This window comes from Nerophis ophidion, linkage group LG01, assembly GCF_033978795.1.
Source record: "Nerophis ophidion isolate RoL-2023_Sa linkage group LG01, RoL_Noph_v1.0, whole genome shotgun sequence".
NCBI classification, from domain to species: Eukaryota; Metazoa; Chordata; class Actinopteri; order Syngnathiformes; family Syngnathidae; genus Nerophis; species Nerophis ophidion.
Window position 1 is genome coordinate 45,305,585 of NC_084611.1, and position 17,653 is coordinate 45,323,237.

The 17,653-nt window shown below is 40.1% G+C and overlaps 1 protein-coding gene across 1 annotated transcript in view; it reads left to right on the top strand.

Moving 5' to 3' along the window:
• Positions 1–14,924, top strand: part of fras1 (Fraser extracellular matrix complex subunit 1) — a 278,952-nt gene extending 264,028 nt beyond the window's left edge. Inside the window, exons 58-73 of the mRNA XM_061904877.1 lie at positions 6–211; positions 270–426; positions 483–683; positions 756–943; positions 2,716–2,991; positions 3,056–3,288; positions 3,357–3,517; positions 4,955–5,169; positions 7,318–7,468; positions 7,561–7,668; positions 7,742–7,901; positions 9,566–9,682; positions 9,759–9,925; positions 9,996–10,201; positions 11,139–11,285; positions 12,656–14,924. Coding sequence (XP_061760861.1) covers positions 6–211; positions 270–426; positions 483–683; positions 756–943; positions 2,716–2,991; positions 3,056–3,288; positions 3,357–3,517; positions 4,955–5,169; positions 7,318–7,468; positions 7,561–7,668; positions 7,742–7,901; positions 9,566–9,682; positions 9,759–9,925; positions 9,996–10,201; positions 11,139–11,285; positions 12,656–13,207 — 3,245 coding nt within the window. The 3' untranslated portion in view covers positions 13,208–14,924. The remainder of the gene's footprint in view (positions 1–5; positions 212–269; positions 427–482; positions 684–755; positions 944–2,715; positions 2,992–3,055; positions 3,289–3,356; positions 3,518–4,954; positions 5,170–7,317; positions 7,469–7,560; positions 7,669–7,741; positions 7,902–9,565; positions 9,683–9,758; positions 9,926–9,995; positions 10,202–11,138; positions 11,286–12,655) is intronic.
• Positions 14,925–17,653: the final 2,729 nt, after the last annotated feature.

Consider the following 17,653-nt stretch of genomic DNA (forward strand, 5'->3'; position numbering starts at 1 on the left):
CTCAGTTCCCAGCATGCAGTTCGAGAAGAGCGTCTACACGGTGAAGGAGCGAGACGGCGCCTTGCACATTCCCGTCATCCGCACGGGTGACCTGTCCTTCAAGTCGTCGGTGCGATGCTTCACCCGCACCATGTCGGCCATGGTGATGGACGACTTCGAGGAACGGAGGAACGTGGACGAGTTCCGCATCACATTCCTGCGTGGGGACAAGGTAGAAGTCACTTTAGGAGGTTTGCGCGGAGACCCTCGTCATTTCTCTCGTGTTGCAGGTGAAGAACTGTACGGTTCACGTGATGGACGACTCTGTCTTTGAACCTGAAGAGGAGTTCCAGGTGCACCTCGGGACACCGCTGGGAGACCATTGGAGCGGCGCCATGATTGGGGAGCGTGACGTCGTCACCATCACCATCACAAACGATGAAGATGGTAAGTCCTGCCAGTCACTTCTGCACCCTGGTCCATTGACCTGACTCCTCCTTCAGCGCCCACCATCGAGTTCCAGCAGGCGTCCTTCCAGGTCAGAGAGCCTCCGGGTCCAGATGGCATCGAGGTGCTCAACATCAAAGTGATCCGCCACGGGGATCTGGATCGCACCTCCAAGATCCGCTGCAGCACCCGAGATGGCTCAGCCCAGTCAGGAGTGGACTACAATCCCAGGAGCAGAGTCCTCAAATTCACCCCCGGTCAGTCTTTAGGAACTGAGAAGGAACTCGGGGTGAGTCTTGATGATGACGTCCTCCTTTTGTCCGCCTCAGGGATGGACCACATCCTCTTCAAAGTGGAAATTGTGTCCAACGAGGACAGGGAATGGCACGAGTCCTTCACAGTGGTCCTTGGCCCTGATGACCCGGTGGAGGCGGTGCTTGGGGAAATCACTATGGCAACCGTGACCATTCTGGACCAGGAAGCTGCTGGAAGTCTCATCCTTCCTGCACCACCTCTTGTAAGGAAACCTTAGGCCCATATATATATATATATATATATATATATATATATATATATATATATATATATATATATATATGTATATATATGTATATATATATATGTATGTATATATATGTATATATATATATGTATGTATATATATGTATATATATGTATATATATATATATATGTATATATATATATATATGTATGTGTATATATGTATATATAAGTATATATATATATATATATATATACATATATATGATGCGCACACGTTTGTTACTGGACACTTTCTAATACACTTCTGCCTTGGAGACTTTGTATGTATAAGTAATATGCAACTATAATTATTTCATACTTGTTTACATTGACAAAAGTGTGGTTTTATTTTTCAATGATTATTACCTATGTCCAGCCTGTGCGCTATTGTGTGCTTAGTTTTTGTGTAGCTGTTAGCTCCTAGTAGCCTATAGCCTAGCACACAATATCAGACACAAGTAAACACTATGCAGGACTGCTTGTATCGCCCATGACATCACACACAAGTAAACATATGCAGTACTGCTTGTATCGCCCATGATATCACACACAAGTAAACACTTCGTAGGGCTGCTTGCATCATACATGATATCACACAAAAGTAAACACGCTGCAGGACTGCTTGTATCGCCCATGACATCACACACAAGTAAACATGCTACAGGACTGCTTGTATCGCCCATGATATCACACACAAGTAAACACTTCATAGGGCTGCTTGCATCGTACATGATATCACACACAAGTAAACAAGCTGCGGGAATGTTTGTATCACACATGATATTAGACACAAGTAAACACACCGCAGGACTGCTTGTATTGCACTCGATATCACACACAAGTAAACACGCCTCAGGAATGCTTGTATCGCTCATAATATCACACATAAATAAACACGTCTCAGGACTGCTTGTATCGCACATATCACACACAAGTAAACACGCCGCAGGAATGCTTGTATCGCTCATAATATCACACATAAACACGCCGCAGGACTGCTTGTATCGCACATATCACATGCAAGTAAACAAGCCACAGGACTGTTTGTGTCGCACATGATATCCCACCCGGGTAAACACGCTGCAGGACTGCTTGTATTGCACATGATATCAGACACAAGTAATCACGCTGGTGGACCATTTGTATCGCACACGATATCACACACAAGTCAACAAGCTGCAGGACTGCTTGTATCGCACACAATATCAGACACAAGTAAACACTATGCAAGACTGTATCACACATGATATCACACACAAGTAAACACGCTGCTGGACTGCTTGTATCGCCCATGATATCACACACAAGTAAACACTTCGTAGGGCTGCTTGCATCGCACATGATATCACACACAAGTAAACACTCTACAGGACTGCTTGTATCGCACGTGATATCACACACAAGTAAACACGCTGCAGGACTGCTTGTATCGCCCATGACATCACACACAAGTAAACACGCTGCAGGACTGCTTGTATCGCCCATGACATCACACACAAGTAAACATATGCAGGACTGCTTGTATCGCCCATGATATCACACACAAGTAAACACTTCGTAGGGCTGCTTGCATTGCACATGATATCACACACAAGTAAACACTCCACAGGACTGCTTGTATCGCACATGATATCACATTTTACATGCAAGCAAATATTATCTGATACTTATTTGTGGCTGACATGGGACCAATACACAATATCAATATGAGATCACCTCTACTCAAAGACGCTGGCTCCCCTCAGGTTGTCTCCCTGGCCGACTACGATCACGTCCAAGAGGTGACCAAGGAAGGCAGCAAGAAGACTCCCTCCCCCGGTTACCCACTGGTGTGCGTTACACCCTGCGACCCGCACTACCCCAAGTACTCGCTGATTAAGGAGCGCTGCGAGGAGGCGGGTATCAACCAAACACAGGTGCACTTCTCCTGGGAGGTGGCGGCGCCCACCGACACAAACGGGGCCCGCTCTCCCTTCGAGACGGTCACGGACACTACGCCGTACACCAGCGTCAACCACATGGTAAGATCCTCCACCCGTACCGGTCTGAGGAAGTCCTGAACGAGCGTCTTGCCGGTGGTCTCAGGTCCTGGACAGCATCTACTTTAGCCGGCGTTTCCACGTCCGCTGCGTGGCTCAAGCCCGACACAAGGCGGGTCACCTGGGGACGCCGCTCAGGAGCAACATCGCCACCATCGGCACAGAGGGCTCCATCTGCCACACGCCCGTGACCACCGGGACCGCCAGAGGGTTCCAGGCTCAGTCCTTCATTGCAACGCTGAAATACTTGGACGTCAAGCACAAAGAACACCCCAACAGGTGAAGGAGGAACATAGTTTCACGATTGGATCATTCGTTTATTTTCTCTCCTTAACGCCGCCTCTTAGGATCCACATCTCGGTGCAGATCCCCCACCAGGACGGCATGCTCCCCCTAGTGTCCACCATGCCGCTGCACAACCTGCACTTCCTACTGTCAGAGTCCATCTACCGGCAGCAGCACGTCTGCTCCAACCTAGTGACCCTCAAAGACCTGCAGGGCCTTTCTGGTAAACCAAAGAAAATTAAGCAAAGTATTGTTTTCTCGCTTGGCTCGCAATGAAGGCAAACGCATTCCTCTCCCTCACCTATCCCACCTGCTCTGCTTCTTTGTCCTTGTCTGTCCTGTCTGAACTTTCCAAGGAAGAGCCTCTCCTTTGCCCTGTTCTTGGAGATCTAAAATGCGGAATTGCTGAACTGGTCTCTCAACTCGGTTGACAAAATCTTCTCAACAAGAAACTCCAGTTAGGGGGGAACCTGCTTGTACTGACGGGACGGTTGTTGCTGAAACATGATGGACTCTTGGGAGAAGTTAGGGTGAGGGTTAAGCTCCGGTTCATGGGAAAGCTGCTTGTACTGACGGGACGGTTGTTGCTGAAACATGGACTCTTGGGAAAAGTTAGGGTTAGGGTTAAGCTCCGGTTCAGGGGGATCCTGCTTGTACTGACAGGACAGTTGTTGCTGAAACATGGACTCTTGGGAGAAGTTAGGGTGAGGGTTAAGCTCTGGTTCAGGAAGAACCTGGTTGTACTGACGGGACAGTTGTTGCTGAAACATGATGGACTCTTGTGAGAAGTTAGGGTGAGGGTTAAGCTACGGTTCATGGGGAACCTGCTTGTACTGACGGGACGGTTGTTGCTGAAACATAATGGACTCTTACGATTGTTGCTGAAACATGATGGACTCTTAGGAGAAGTGCCGAGTTGTGTGCCTGGCGGTTCTTTCCGTCCAAAACATTGAAGCTATAGATCTATTTGGAACTGTGATAACTGGTCATCTGCTGATTGGATTGAGCTTTGCTTTGATCTGTTGATAAATTGGGAAGACGATGGCAGTTGTTCAGGTAGCCTGGAGGCTGCTCGTTGTGAATGGAATTTAAATTGGAAGCTTTCCAGTCTGTAAGGCAGAATGAGGATCTACTTGAGAGCCAGAATGGACAATTAGAGCAGACAGATGTGTTTGCTCGCTGAGGCAAAAATAATCCTTATCTACAAAGTGGCTCCCTCTACAACGGCCTTGGCCAGGGTATGCTGGGAAAAATGCTGGGACGCCGAGCGGAGTGACTTCCAGGCTTTTGGACAAAACACGCACCCATGGACTAACACACATACGCACACCAAACCCCACCGCACGTCTTCGCCGCTTCAACCCCGCGCGGTCTGATTTTTTTGAGCCGTAACATGTGTTTTGATGTGCTTGGAGGGGTTTTGCTGGTCTCTAACTGAGCCCCCCACACTGCCATAGGGAGCTTTAGCCTCCTTCCCCCATGTGTTTACCTTTCCTACCCTTTTTTTTTACACCCATCAGTCTTCCTGTCCAGCATCCCCCTGCACCTGTTTGTTATAGCTCTGCTCTTGGACGGGTTGTACCCAAAACTAATAGTGTGCAATAACAACAAAGATCTATTCTACTGTTATTCATTTCACTTCTTTCCTTCTTGTCGGCAGAGACGGGCTTCCTGGACGACGTGTCCTACGACAGCATTTCTTTGGGGCCGGGCTACGACCGCCCCTACCAGTTCAACCCCAGCGTGCGGGAGGCCAGAAGCATCCAGCTGTACAAACACCTCAACCTTAAAAGCTGCATCTGGACCTTCGATGCATTCTACGACATGACGGAGCTCATCGACGTCTGCGGGGGTTCAGTCACCGCAGACTTTCAGGTGAACTATTTACGGTACCATACCACTTTTTCACCCACGATAGTGCAGCTTCGGCTAATAGCATTATCGATATTGGCAGGAATCATATTTCACAGTCACAGACGGAAAGTGTAGATGCAAGTCTAGTAGGTACATGTAGATGTAAGTGTAGACGTAAATATAATAACTAAGTGTGGTACGTAAGTGTAGTTCTTAAGTGTAGAAGTACAGTAAGTGTAGTAGGTATGTTTAGACGTAAGTGTAGTACGTACGTGCAGACGTAAGTGTAGTAAGATGGTGTAGACGTAAGTGTAGTACGCAAGTGTAGACCTACGTGTAGACGTAAGTGTAGATGTAAGTGTAGTACGTAAGTGTAGTATGCAAGTGTAGACGTAAGTGTAGTACGTAAGAGTTGCACGTTCGTGTAGACGTAAGTGTAGTAAGTAAGTGTAGTACGTACCTGTCGCACATACGTGTAGACAAGTGTACACGTAAATGTAGTACGTAAGTGTACACGTAAGTGTAGTACGTAAGTGTACACGTAAGTGTAGTAGGTAAGTGTAGTACGTACGTGTAGTACGTACGTGTAGACAAGTGTACACGTAAATGTAGTACGTAAGTGCAGTACGTAAGTGTAGACGTAAGTGTAGTAGGTAAGTGTAGTACGTACCTGTAGTACGTACGTGTAGACGTAATTGTAGCACCTAAGTGTAGTACGTACGTGTAGACATAAGTGTAGACGCAAATGTAGTACGTAAGTGTAGTAAGAATGTGTAGACGTAAGTGTAGATGAAAATTGTCTTTGCTATTAACTGAAATGTATTTTGTTGATTCCTACAAAGTGTTTATACTGTAATTATTGTACTTGTTACACAGTTTTATTGCATCTTGGTTGTAGTTTTCACTAACACATTTGGAGGAATTGACATTGTCATGTAAAATGACTAATGCTAATCACTAGTATGTCTATGGCATATGCCATGTAAAATTAGCAACAAGCTAGTGCGTTTGTCACACAGAAGGCATTTTGTCAAATTTATGTTGACCCACTTTGTGTCTTTTTTACTCAACTTTCTCAGCTGTCTGCTAAGCTAGCAAGAAGACACGTTAGCGGCAGTTCTTCTCTTCTATCTGTTATTGATTATTGATTATCTACATTTTTTTCTTATATATGTTATTGATTATTGATTATCTACAGTTCTTTTATTCTATCTGTTATTGATTATTGATTATCTACAGTTATTTTTCTTATATCTGTTATTGATTATTGATTATCTACAGTTCTTTTATTCTATCTGTTATTGATTATTGATTATCTACAGTTCTTTTATTCTATCTTTTATTGATTATTGATTATCTACAGTTCTTCTCTTCTATCTGTTATTGAATATTGATTATCTACAGTTCTTCTCTTCTATCTGTTATGAATTATTATTATCTACAGTTCTTTTTTTCTATCTGTTATTGAATATGGATTATCTACATTTCTTCTCTTCTATCTGTTATAAATTAAGCTAGCAAGAAGACACGTTAGCGGCAGTTCTTCTCTTCTATCTGTTATTGAATATTGATTATCTACAGTTCTTCTCTTATATCTGTTATTGATTATTGATTATCTACATTTTTTTCTTATATATGTTATTGATTATTGATTATCTACAGTTATTTTTCTTATATCTGTTATTGATTATTGATTATGTACAGTTCTTTTATTCTATCTGTTATTGATTATTGATTATCTACAGTTCTTTTATTCTATCTTTTATTGATTATTGATTATCTACAGTTCTTCTCTTCTATCTGTTATTGAATATTGATTATCTACAGTTCTTCTCTTCTATCTGTTATTGATTATTGATTATCTACAGTTATTTTTCTTATATCTGTTATTGATTATTGATTATCTACAGTTCTTTTATTCTATCTGTTATTGATTATTGATTATCTACAGTTCTTTTATTCTATCTGTTATTGATTATTGATTATCTACAGTTCTTCTCGTCTATCTGTTATGAATTATTGATTATCTACAGTTCTTTTCTTCTATCTGTTATTAATTATTGATTATCTACAGTCAAATAATTGCGCTGGTGTACCTAATATTTGGACACACATCAGAGTCACCTGGTGGAGAACTTCAGTCTTCTGGTTTTGTGGTTTGTCCTCCAGGTGCGGGACTCTGCTCAGTCCTTCCTGACGGTCCAGGTCCCGCTCTACGTGTCCTACATCTACGTGACGGCGCCCAGAGGCTGGGCTTCTCTGGAGCATCACACCGAGATGGACTTCTCCTTCTTCTACGACACCGTGCTCTGGAGGACAGGTCCTGGTCCCGGTCCTGGTCCTGATCCACTGCCCAAGGACTCAGTTCTCGCTGACTCGCTCCTGTCCTGTCCTGTCCTGTCTTATGTGCAGGCATCCAGACCGACAGTGTCCTCTCAGCCCGGCTGCAGATCATCAGGATCTACATTCGCCAGGACGGACGTCTGGTCATCGACTTTAAGACGCACGCCAAGTTTCGAGGTGACTTCTCAGAGTCCAACTTCAAGTCCTTTCTGCTCCGGGAAGACATTCTGTGTCCTACCTTGGTTTTCAGGCCAGTTTGTCCCAGAACATCACACCCTGCCTGGACACAAGTCCCACCTTCTGGCTCCAGACCACCTTGGAGGCATGGACTTTGACATCCAACTGCTGTGGAGCGCACAAACCTTTGATTCGCCCTACCAGCTGTGGAGGGCCACCAGCTCCTACAGCAGGTCTGTGCAGGTTAGGGTTAGGGTTAGGGTTGGGCTAGGGTTTTATGAGTTCGGGTGGGTTAGGGTTATGTTTGGGTTAGGTGTAGGTTAGGTTTGGGTTAATTTTAGGGTCGGTTTGGGTTAGGTGTGGGCTGAAGTCTGGGTGTCATTTGGGTTAAGTTCGGGTTAGGTTTTTGTATGTTAAATTTATTTTAGGTTTGGGTTAAGTTCCGGCTGAGGTTGGGTAAACTTTGGCGTAAAGTTTGGGTTAGGTTCTGGTTAAATTTGGAGAAGGTGTGGGTACATTTGGGTTAAGTTTTTGTTTCAGTTTGGGTTAGGTTTCTTGGTAAAGTTTGGGTAAGGTTCAGGTTAGGTTCCTGTTAAGTTTAAGGTAGGTTAAGGTTAAGTTTGTGTTATGTGTATATTAGGTTTGGGTTAATATTAGGGTTGATTTGGGTTAGGTGTGGGCTAAAGTCTGGGTGAAATTTGGAATTAGGTGTAGGTTAGGTTTATTTATGTTAAGTTTACTTTAGGTTTGGGTTAAGTTCCAGGTGAAGTTGGGTTAACTTTGGCATAAATTTGGGTAAAGTTTGGGTTAGGTTTTGGTTAAATTTCAGGTAAATTTGAGTTTGGTTCAAGGTAGGTTTAGGTTAAAATTTGGGTTAAGTTTGGTGTATATTTGGGTTAAATTTGAGTTGGGTTTAGGGTGGGTTAAGGTTATGTTGGGGTTAGGTGTAATTTAGGGTTAATTTTAGGGTTGATTTGGGTTAGGTGGGGGCAAAAGTCCGGGTGAAATTTGGTTTAGGTATGGGTTAGGTTTAGGTTAAGTTTATGCACGTTAAGTTTATTTTAGGTTTCGGTTAAGTTCTGGGTGAAGTTGGGTTAACTTTGGCGTAAATTTGGGTAAAGTTTGGCTTAGGTTTTGGTTAAATTTCAGTTAAATTTGGGGAAGGTTTGGGTAAATTTGGGTTAAGTTTGTGTTTTAAGTTTGGGTTAGGTTTCTTCGTAAAGTTCAGGTAAAGTTCAAGTTAGGTTCGAGGTAAGTTTAAAGTAGGTTAAGGTTATGTTTGTGTTAGGTGTAAGTTAGGTTTTAGGGTCGATTCGGGTAAAGTTTGGGTTAGGTGTGGGCTAAAGTCTCTGTGAAATTTGGGTTAGGTTTAGGTTAAGTTTATGCATGTTAACTTTATTTTTGATTTGGGTTAGGTTCCAGGTGAAGTTGGCTTAAATTTGGGTAAGGTTTGGGTTAGGTTTGGTAATGTTTCGGGTAAATTTGGGTTAAGTTCGGGTTAGGTTTGGGGCAGGTTTGAGTTAAGTTTGGGTAAGGTTTCAGTTATGTTTCAGGTAAATATGGGTTAAGTTTGTGTTTAAGTTTGTTTTAGGTTTTTTGATAAAGATTGGGTTAGGTTGGGGTTTGGTTATGTTAGGGGTAGGTTGGAATTAAGTTTGGGTTAGGTTTTTTGGTAAACTTTGGGTTCGGTTTGGGTTAGGGTTTGGTTATGTTTGGGGTAGGTTCGAGTTAAGTCTGGGTTAAGGTGGTAAGCATGTCTTTATGCACCTGGGTCTTGGACTCAATAATGGTTCTTTCCCAAAGTGTTCCAGAAAGGAGACAGAAATGTTTTGCCAAAACGAAGACTCCGGTCCAACATGATTGACCTGAATGTATGACTGGTTCTGGTCTCCTACAGGAAGGATTATTCTGGAGAGTATACGGTCTTCTTGATCCCGTGCACGGTGCAGCCCACTCAGCCGTGGATCGATCCCGGGGACAAACCTCTGTCCTGCACGGCTCACGCCCCTGAGAAGTAACCTTCTTCCTAAAACATGGTCCTTTCAGCTCTCTGAGTGCCTCATGGTATGTGTTGTGTTTTTTCCTGCCAGGTTCCTGGTGCCCATCGCCTTCCAGCAGACCAACCGTCCTGTGCCCGTGGTCTACTCCCTGAACACGGAGTTCCAGCTGTGCAACAACGAAAAGGTCTTCACCATGGACCCGGCCTCCGCCGACGTCTCCATGGCCGAGATGGACTACAAGGGCGCCTTCTCCATGGGTGCCAAAGACCTGGCCCTGGTTTTGTCCCTGATGGCTCGGGACCAGGAAGTAACGATCCTTCTCTGCAGGTCAGACTCTGTACGGCCGTGTGCTGTGGAACCCTGAGCAGAACCTGAACGCGGCCTACAGACTCCAGCTGGAGAAGGTCTACCTGTGCACCGGAAAGGATGGCTACGTTCCTTTCTTCGACCCCACGGGGACTCTCTACAACGAGGGCCCGCAGTACGGATGCATCCAGAACAGCAAGAACCTCAAACACCGCTTCCTCCTTCTGGTACTCTATTACTTTATTACCCTATTACTTTATTACTTCATTATTTTATTAGTCAGTACGGATGCATCCACAACAGCAAGAACCTCAAACAACGCTTCCTCCTTCTGGTACTTTATTACTTTATTACATTATTACTTCTATACTCAATTAGTTACTTACTTTGTTACTTTATTTTATTTACTCATTTCATTACTTTATTAGTTACTTATTTACTTAATAATTACTTACTTTATTACCTAATTGCTTGCTTACTTTCTTATTTAGCTATTCACTTACTTACTTACTTATTTACTTACTTCATTGCTTAATTTGTTACTTCATTACCTAATTTCTTACTTACTTTCTTATTTACTTATTTACTTGCTTACTATCTTATTTACTTAATTACTTACTTACCTGATTACCTATTTACTTACTTTATTGATTATTTACTTAATTACCTAATTACTTACTTACTTTCTTATTGACTTACTCCATTGCTTATTTACTTAATTACTGAATTACTGATTTCATTTCGTATTTATTTAATTACTGAATGACTTACCTAATTACCTGTTTAATTACCCATTTACTTACTGACTTGCTTATACATACTTAATTACTTTCACTTATTTAATTACATTTTTACTTTACTGTATTGACTATTCCTTATTTACTTTTACTTACTTATTTACTTACTTACTTTTACTTGGTTGTTTATTTACTTACTCATTTACTTTGACTAACTTACTTACCTACTTATTTACTTACTTACTTATACTTACTTATTTACTTAATTGTTTACTTTCTTATGTACTAACATAATTGCTTGCTTACATATTTTACTTAATTACTTATTTTTCTTACTTACTTAACTAGTTCATTTGACTTATTTACTTACTTTTACTTGCTTACTTGTACTTATTTACTGCTTGATTGACTTCTACTTCCTGTGCAGGACCGCAAGCAGCCAGACGTTTGTGACAAATATTTCCACGATGTTCCCTTCGAGGCCAACTTTGCGTCCGACCTGGCCGACTTGAGCGCCGTGTCCGCCATGCCGGGCGTGGACGGCTTCATCATGAAGGTGGACGCCCTGTACAAGGTGGGAGGAGCTTCACCAGGTGGAGGAGTCTGTGGGCACCCCACCTTTTCTGGGGTGACCATTCAGAACCCGTTCTCCATTCCAAGCCATTCTGGCAGTGTATTGTTTGGATGAATCATTTTAATGGAATTTTTTCAAAACATAAAATAGTTATTCATCATTCTTTCTAATTAGTGACCGATGTCCTTAACATACTTCAAAACTCAGCAAATTTGACACACACATCAGGACTGGTGAAAATTGCAATCTAATCAAAAAACCAAACTCCGGAACTCAAAATTGCGCTCTAGCGCCCCCTAGGAAGAAAACACAGACACAACTGTCTGTAACTTCCAGTAGGAATGTCGTAGAAACATGAAACAAAAACCACTACGTAGGTCTCAGTTAGATCTATATTTTATCCACTCACACACCCCGGCTAAAATCAACCAGAAGTTTGCTAATCCCCCTTCAATACAAAATTTGGCTAAAAAAAATTCAATTTTTTTCAAACATTATATCCTCTGAGGCCGTTTGTCGTTTCGGCTTCAAATAAGCAAGAGAAGAGGGATTGAACCCTTCTGATTAAAAGTTGATGAAAAAGTTTTAATTACTACCCCGGTTTGGATTTTTAAGCCCGCAAAGAACCATTGCGCTTTCTGCTCAGACAAAACTGTAGGACTGTCGTACACACATGGAACAAAAACCTCAATGTAGGTCTCACTGAGACCTATATTTCATACACTGACCGCCTCCAACTAAAATCAACAGGAAGTTTGCTATTCCCACTTCAATAAAACAACTGCATTACATTCACAATGCATTAGAGTCTCAAAATGATGGCACCAATGTGTCCTTATAAAATGCCCGAGCCACTTTACAACTGTTATTACTATGAAACTGATGTCACATGTGTATACAACTTTTTCTCTGTGTAATAATCCATCCATCCATCTTCTACCTTTTATCTGGGCTTGGGTCGCGGAGGCAGCTGCCAAAGCAGTCCCGTCCATCGCTGCTTGCAGCTTTAATTATGAACTGATTCAGAATCAAAATGAACAAAAATTGCGATTCAGATCTGAATGGATATTTTTGACGGTCCTAGTGACGAACAGGATGTGATTCTTAGGACAACTTAGGACAACTTAGGACAAGTCCACATGTGATTGTGATTCCTGGGGTGACGACTATCCAGAATCCATTCTCCACTCAAACTCATTGTTTGGATGAATCATTATAATGAAACATTTTACAGGTTAGAAAGTCGGTTCTAATGAAAAAAAAAAGTAAATAAACATTTTTTTTCAACTTTTTAACAAAAATGAAGATTGTTTAAGCGGGAAATAAAAGTTGTTGATGTTCCAAAGTGACTGCTGTCCTCCTTCTGGCAGGTGGAGGCGGGGCATCAGTGGTACCTGCAGGTCATCTACGTCATCAGTCCCGAGTCGCGCTCCGGTCCCAGGATCCGCCGCTCTCTCACCTCCCAGCTCGCTCGCCCCCAGCGGGACCTGGCGGACGCCGGCGGGCCCCTGGCGCTGGACGAGTCGCTGGTCTACGACAACGAGGGCGACCAGGTGAAGAACGGCACCAACATGAAGTCGCTGCGCCTGGAGAGCGCCGCCCCCGCTGGTGCCTTCACTGCCCGGGTGGGCAGCTCGGTGGGCGGGGGAGTGGCCGCCCTGGCCCTGCTGGTCCTGGTCCTGCTGGCATCCTGCTTCCTGTTCCGCCGCCGCCGCTCGGCGACTAGCAAGGGGGCGCACCAGGAGTACCCCCTCAACACCAAGGTGCAGGTGTGCTTGGACAAGTGTGTGGAGAAGAAGTTCAGCAGCTGCACCGTCACCAACGTCAACGTCTTCCACCGCCAGCAGCAGGCCGGCAAGGTCAAACAGGTCAACCTGGAGGTCAAGCTTCAGAACAACCTCCATGACGGCACCGAGGTGTGACCCGCCCAAATATTCTATTTTCTTACCTACGCAGCTTATTTTTGTACCGCTCCGAAAGAAGGGAAGTTGCAGATGAGCAAGGCAGCGTCACCAGCGAGCTACCTCACACAAACACGCTTCCACTTTTCTACACCCGAGTCCACACCACCACATCTCCTTCCTCCCTTCTTCACATTCACCGGGAAAAGATCACTAGAAAGTTCTTTGAAAAATTTGGATGGGCCTTGTTCAATCTAAAAGGCTAGCATGCTAACGTTAGCGTGTTATAATGGGAAGAGTTAGCATATATCTGCAAGATGGAGACATGTCCCAAAACCAATTCATTGTAGCTTTAAATGATGAAAATGAGCTAAGATGCTAGCATAAAACGTTAGCCCGCTAACATTAGCACGATGACATAGGAAAAGTTAGCGCCCTTTTAAGACGGTCCCAGGTATTTGAAAACCATGATTAAGTTTAAGCAAAAAAAAATAAAAAATAGCTCAAATGTTAGCAACAAACATTACCATGCTAACTTTGGCATGATAACCTAGGAAAGGTCAGTGTACTTCTAAAATGGCGGAAAACATCCAAAACCATTTTTAAAGGTTCAAATTATTGCTACAAAATGATAGGTTTTGCTCATGCTAGCACTATAGAATGCATTAGCATGTAGCTATATTTTATTTCCTGAATATGACTATTTCTACATTTTTTTTATTTTTGCGCTTGAGTCATTTTATCTGTAGCGGCCTACTGCTGATACATTTGGACCGCTACAGAAGAATTTGATGCTAATATTTTGAAGAAACGTCCCAATACTTCTGTCTCCCATAGTGGCTCGTAGCCCCGCCTCCAGACAGTAGATGTAGCTTCGCCTCCAGACAGTAGATGGCATTGTTGCTCACTTCACTTCATCAAAAGGATATTTCACACTACAAAATAAAAGCATGTACACTCCTCCTGATATCGTATCAGATACAACGTCAGGATTGAAGTGCAAACTTTCCGGGATGTCCACGCAAACCTAAAATATCTGTGGCAAATTAGACGTCATCAGGACGTCGCCTACAGCCACAGCTTGTTGTTTAAAAAGGCCCAGTGAATAATTGCTGACGCGGCGTTTAGTCTTTGCAAATATGAATATTCATGTTGTGTCTGTGTGGGCGTGGGCTATATCAAGTGCAATTATGTCATCCTGCGTGCCAATACTGATTATTATGATTAATATTATTAATAATATTTTTCCTAAATACTGGACATGTGCTTCATCTACTGTAAAGGAGTCATATTTGGAATGAATGTTCTGAACTCCTGTTTCCACTGTCTGCCTGACCAGAGGAATGCTTTTGCGGTCAACAGCGCCTCCGCTGGTCACGGGCAATATTACACTGTCAAGATGTGATCAGTCAACAATGAAGGACTTGCTTATTGACTTTGTTGTGTTGACCAGATGGACCATGCGCTAATGGTAGACAATATTGTGCTAATAATAGACAATATTGTGCTAATATTAGACACCATTGTACTAATAATAGACAACATTGTGCTAATAATAGACAATATTGTGCTAATAATAGACAACATTGTGCTAATAATAGACAACATGTGCTAATAATACTCAACATTTTGATGATTAGTCGTAGACTTTTTCACGTGTTATTCACCCTTCCATTAGAGTGCACAAGAAAAATCAATCCTTTCTGATTTCAAATTGATTCAAAATTAAAAAATAATGTTGAAGATATATATATATATATTTATATATATATATATATATATATATTTATATATATATATATATATATATATATATATATATATATATATATAAAAAGAATGATATATATATATTTTTTTACATTTATTTAAAACATATATATATATTTTTTTTTTTTTAAAGAATGATATATATATATATATATATATATATATATGTATATATATATATATATATATGTATTTTTTGCATTTATTTAATTAACAAAAATACATTTAGAAAATGAAATAAATTAAAAAATATATATATAAATATAAAAAAATTTGAATTCATGAAAATATTTTTTTGAAACGTTCTTTCTTTGACAAAATTCCAAAGGAAGCACTAAAAACAGGCAATATTCTTATTAAAGATAATATTTTTTTAACTTGCGACCACTTCCATTAGGGTGCGCCAAAAAAAAAAATCGATTCACATCCAATTCTTATTCATTCGGATTCCAAATCGATTCAAAATGTTCAAATGTTTTTTATTTTGTAATAAAAAACGTTATAATAGCAGACATGACATACTTTAAAAACAAACCTGTGTAATAAGTGACAGAGTAGGGCTTCGAATCTTTGGGTGACGATTTGTTTCAGAAGCCATTCTCGATTCTAGACAATTCCGGCAGTCTATTATTTGGAATAATTATCATGAAACTTTTTTAAAACAGGTCAGAAAACCTGCTTCTGGTTGCATGGAGATGGCCTAAAATATTTTAAAAAAGGATTCTTATGATAATGATAATTTAAAAAAAGTATATATATATATATATGTATATATATATATATATATATATATATATTTAGATATATATATATATATATATATATATATATATATATATATATATATATATATTAATTATATATTATAATTAATTTGGAATGGGGAGGAAGGAGAATGGTGATTGAAATGTGAATTGATATTTTTGGGTATACGTCATTTTGACTTTATCTCCAACAATATGTTGCACATTTATGTTTATTGGACAAAATGTTACGTGCACAACACAACGCAATCTGAAATATTTCGATGTTTTTCAAGCATCCACTGTTAGCGCCGAATAATATTTGATCCACAAGTTGACTTTCCTGGGTCACACTCTGCCAGCCAATCAGACGTCGCCTTACTCACACACTCTATAACAAGCATATTTTATACTCTCTCTCTCTCTCTCTGTGTGTGTGTGTGTGTGTGTGTGTGTGTGTGTGTGTGTGTGTGTGTGTGTGTGTGTGTGTGTGTGTGTGTGTGTGTGTGTGTGTGTGTGTGTGTGTGTGTGTGTGTGTGTGTGTGTGTGTGTGTGTGTGCGTGCGTGTGTGCCTTCGTTCCGCCCAAAGACTCTTTTTCTATGAAGTTATTTTTAAGGCAATATTACTTTCCCACTCTCGCCTTTTGCAAAAATTTGCCTGCTGTATCGTTTAATATCTGCTGGCCTCGTCAGACTTGCTGAAAAACAAAGAAATTGTTTTCATTTGTTTCACTTCCTGTATTTTTATTTTTTATTTTTATTTTTTTTATTCAATTGTGTGCCTATCAGAACGACTCGGAATGAAGAATTCTGAGAAACTATTTTTGGTGCTATGAGGATTTTTGATGAAAATATGCTAATATGAGCGCTTGTATTTGGTGCCTTTTTTAGTCAATCAATAAAATATGAAAATCAACACATTGTGTTTTTTTAACAACTATACAAAAATATGCAAAACAAATTTGAACAATTTAGAAAATTGATAAGTATACAATATGCAATGTATTTTCTAATATTAAATATATATATACAAAATATAAAATATGTTTTTAAAATTTAAAAATATACAAAAATATTAGAATCATGTTTTAATATTAGGCAGAAAATATTAATATACAAAAATATACAATCATTTGTAAAAAAAAAAAACAAACTGATAAGTATACAACAATATGCAATGTATTTTGTAATATTAGAAACATTAATAAATATAAAAAAACATGGAATATTTTTGGGAATATTAAATTAAAAAAAGACAAGAAATATTAATATCAAAAAAATATATACAATACTTTTAAAAGATAGATACCAAAAATAAACAAAAAAGACAGTATTTTAATATAAAAAATCTATACAAAAATATACAATATTTTAAATATAAAAAAATAGATACAGAAATGTACAATACTTATAAATATAAAACATCGATTTAAAAGTATACAATATTTTTAAATATTAAAAAATAAATATACAAAATATAGAGGATTTTTTCAATACAAAAATACATATAAAAATATACAATAATATTTTAATATTATTTATTTTAATATTTTTGAATGTTAAAAACAATATATTTATATGTATATATGTTTATATATATATATATATATACAAAAATATTCACTATGTTTAATTAAAAAGGAAACACACAGAAATTTAAAAAAACATTAAAGTAAATGTATATACAGTGGTGCAAAAAAGTATTTAGTCAGCCACCGATTGTGCAAGTTCTCCCACTTAAAATGATGACAGAGGTCTGTAATTTTCATCATAGGTACACTTCAACTGTGAGAGACAGAATGTGAGAAAAAAAATCCAGGAATTCACATTGTAGGAATTTTAAAGAATTTATTTGTAAATTATGGTGGAAAATAAGTATTTGGTCGACCATTCAAAGCTCTCACTGATGGAAGGAGGTTTGGGCTCAAAATCTCACGATACATGGCCCCATTCA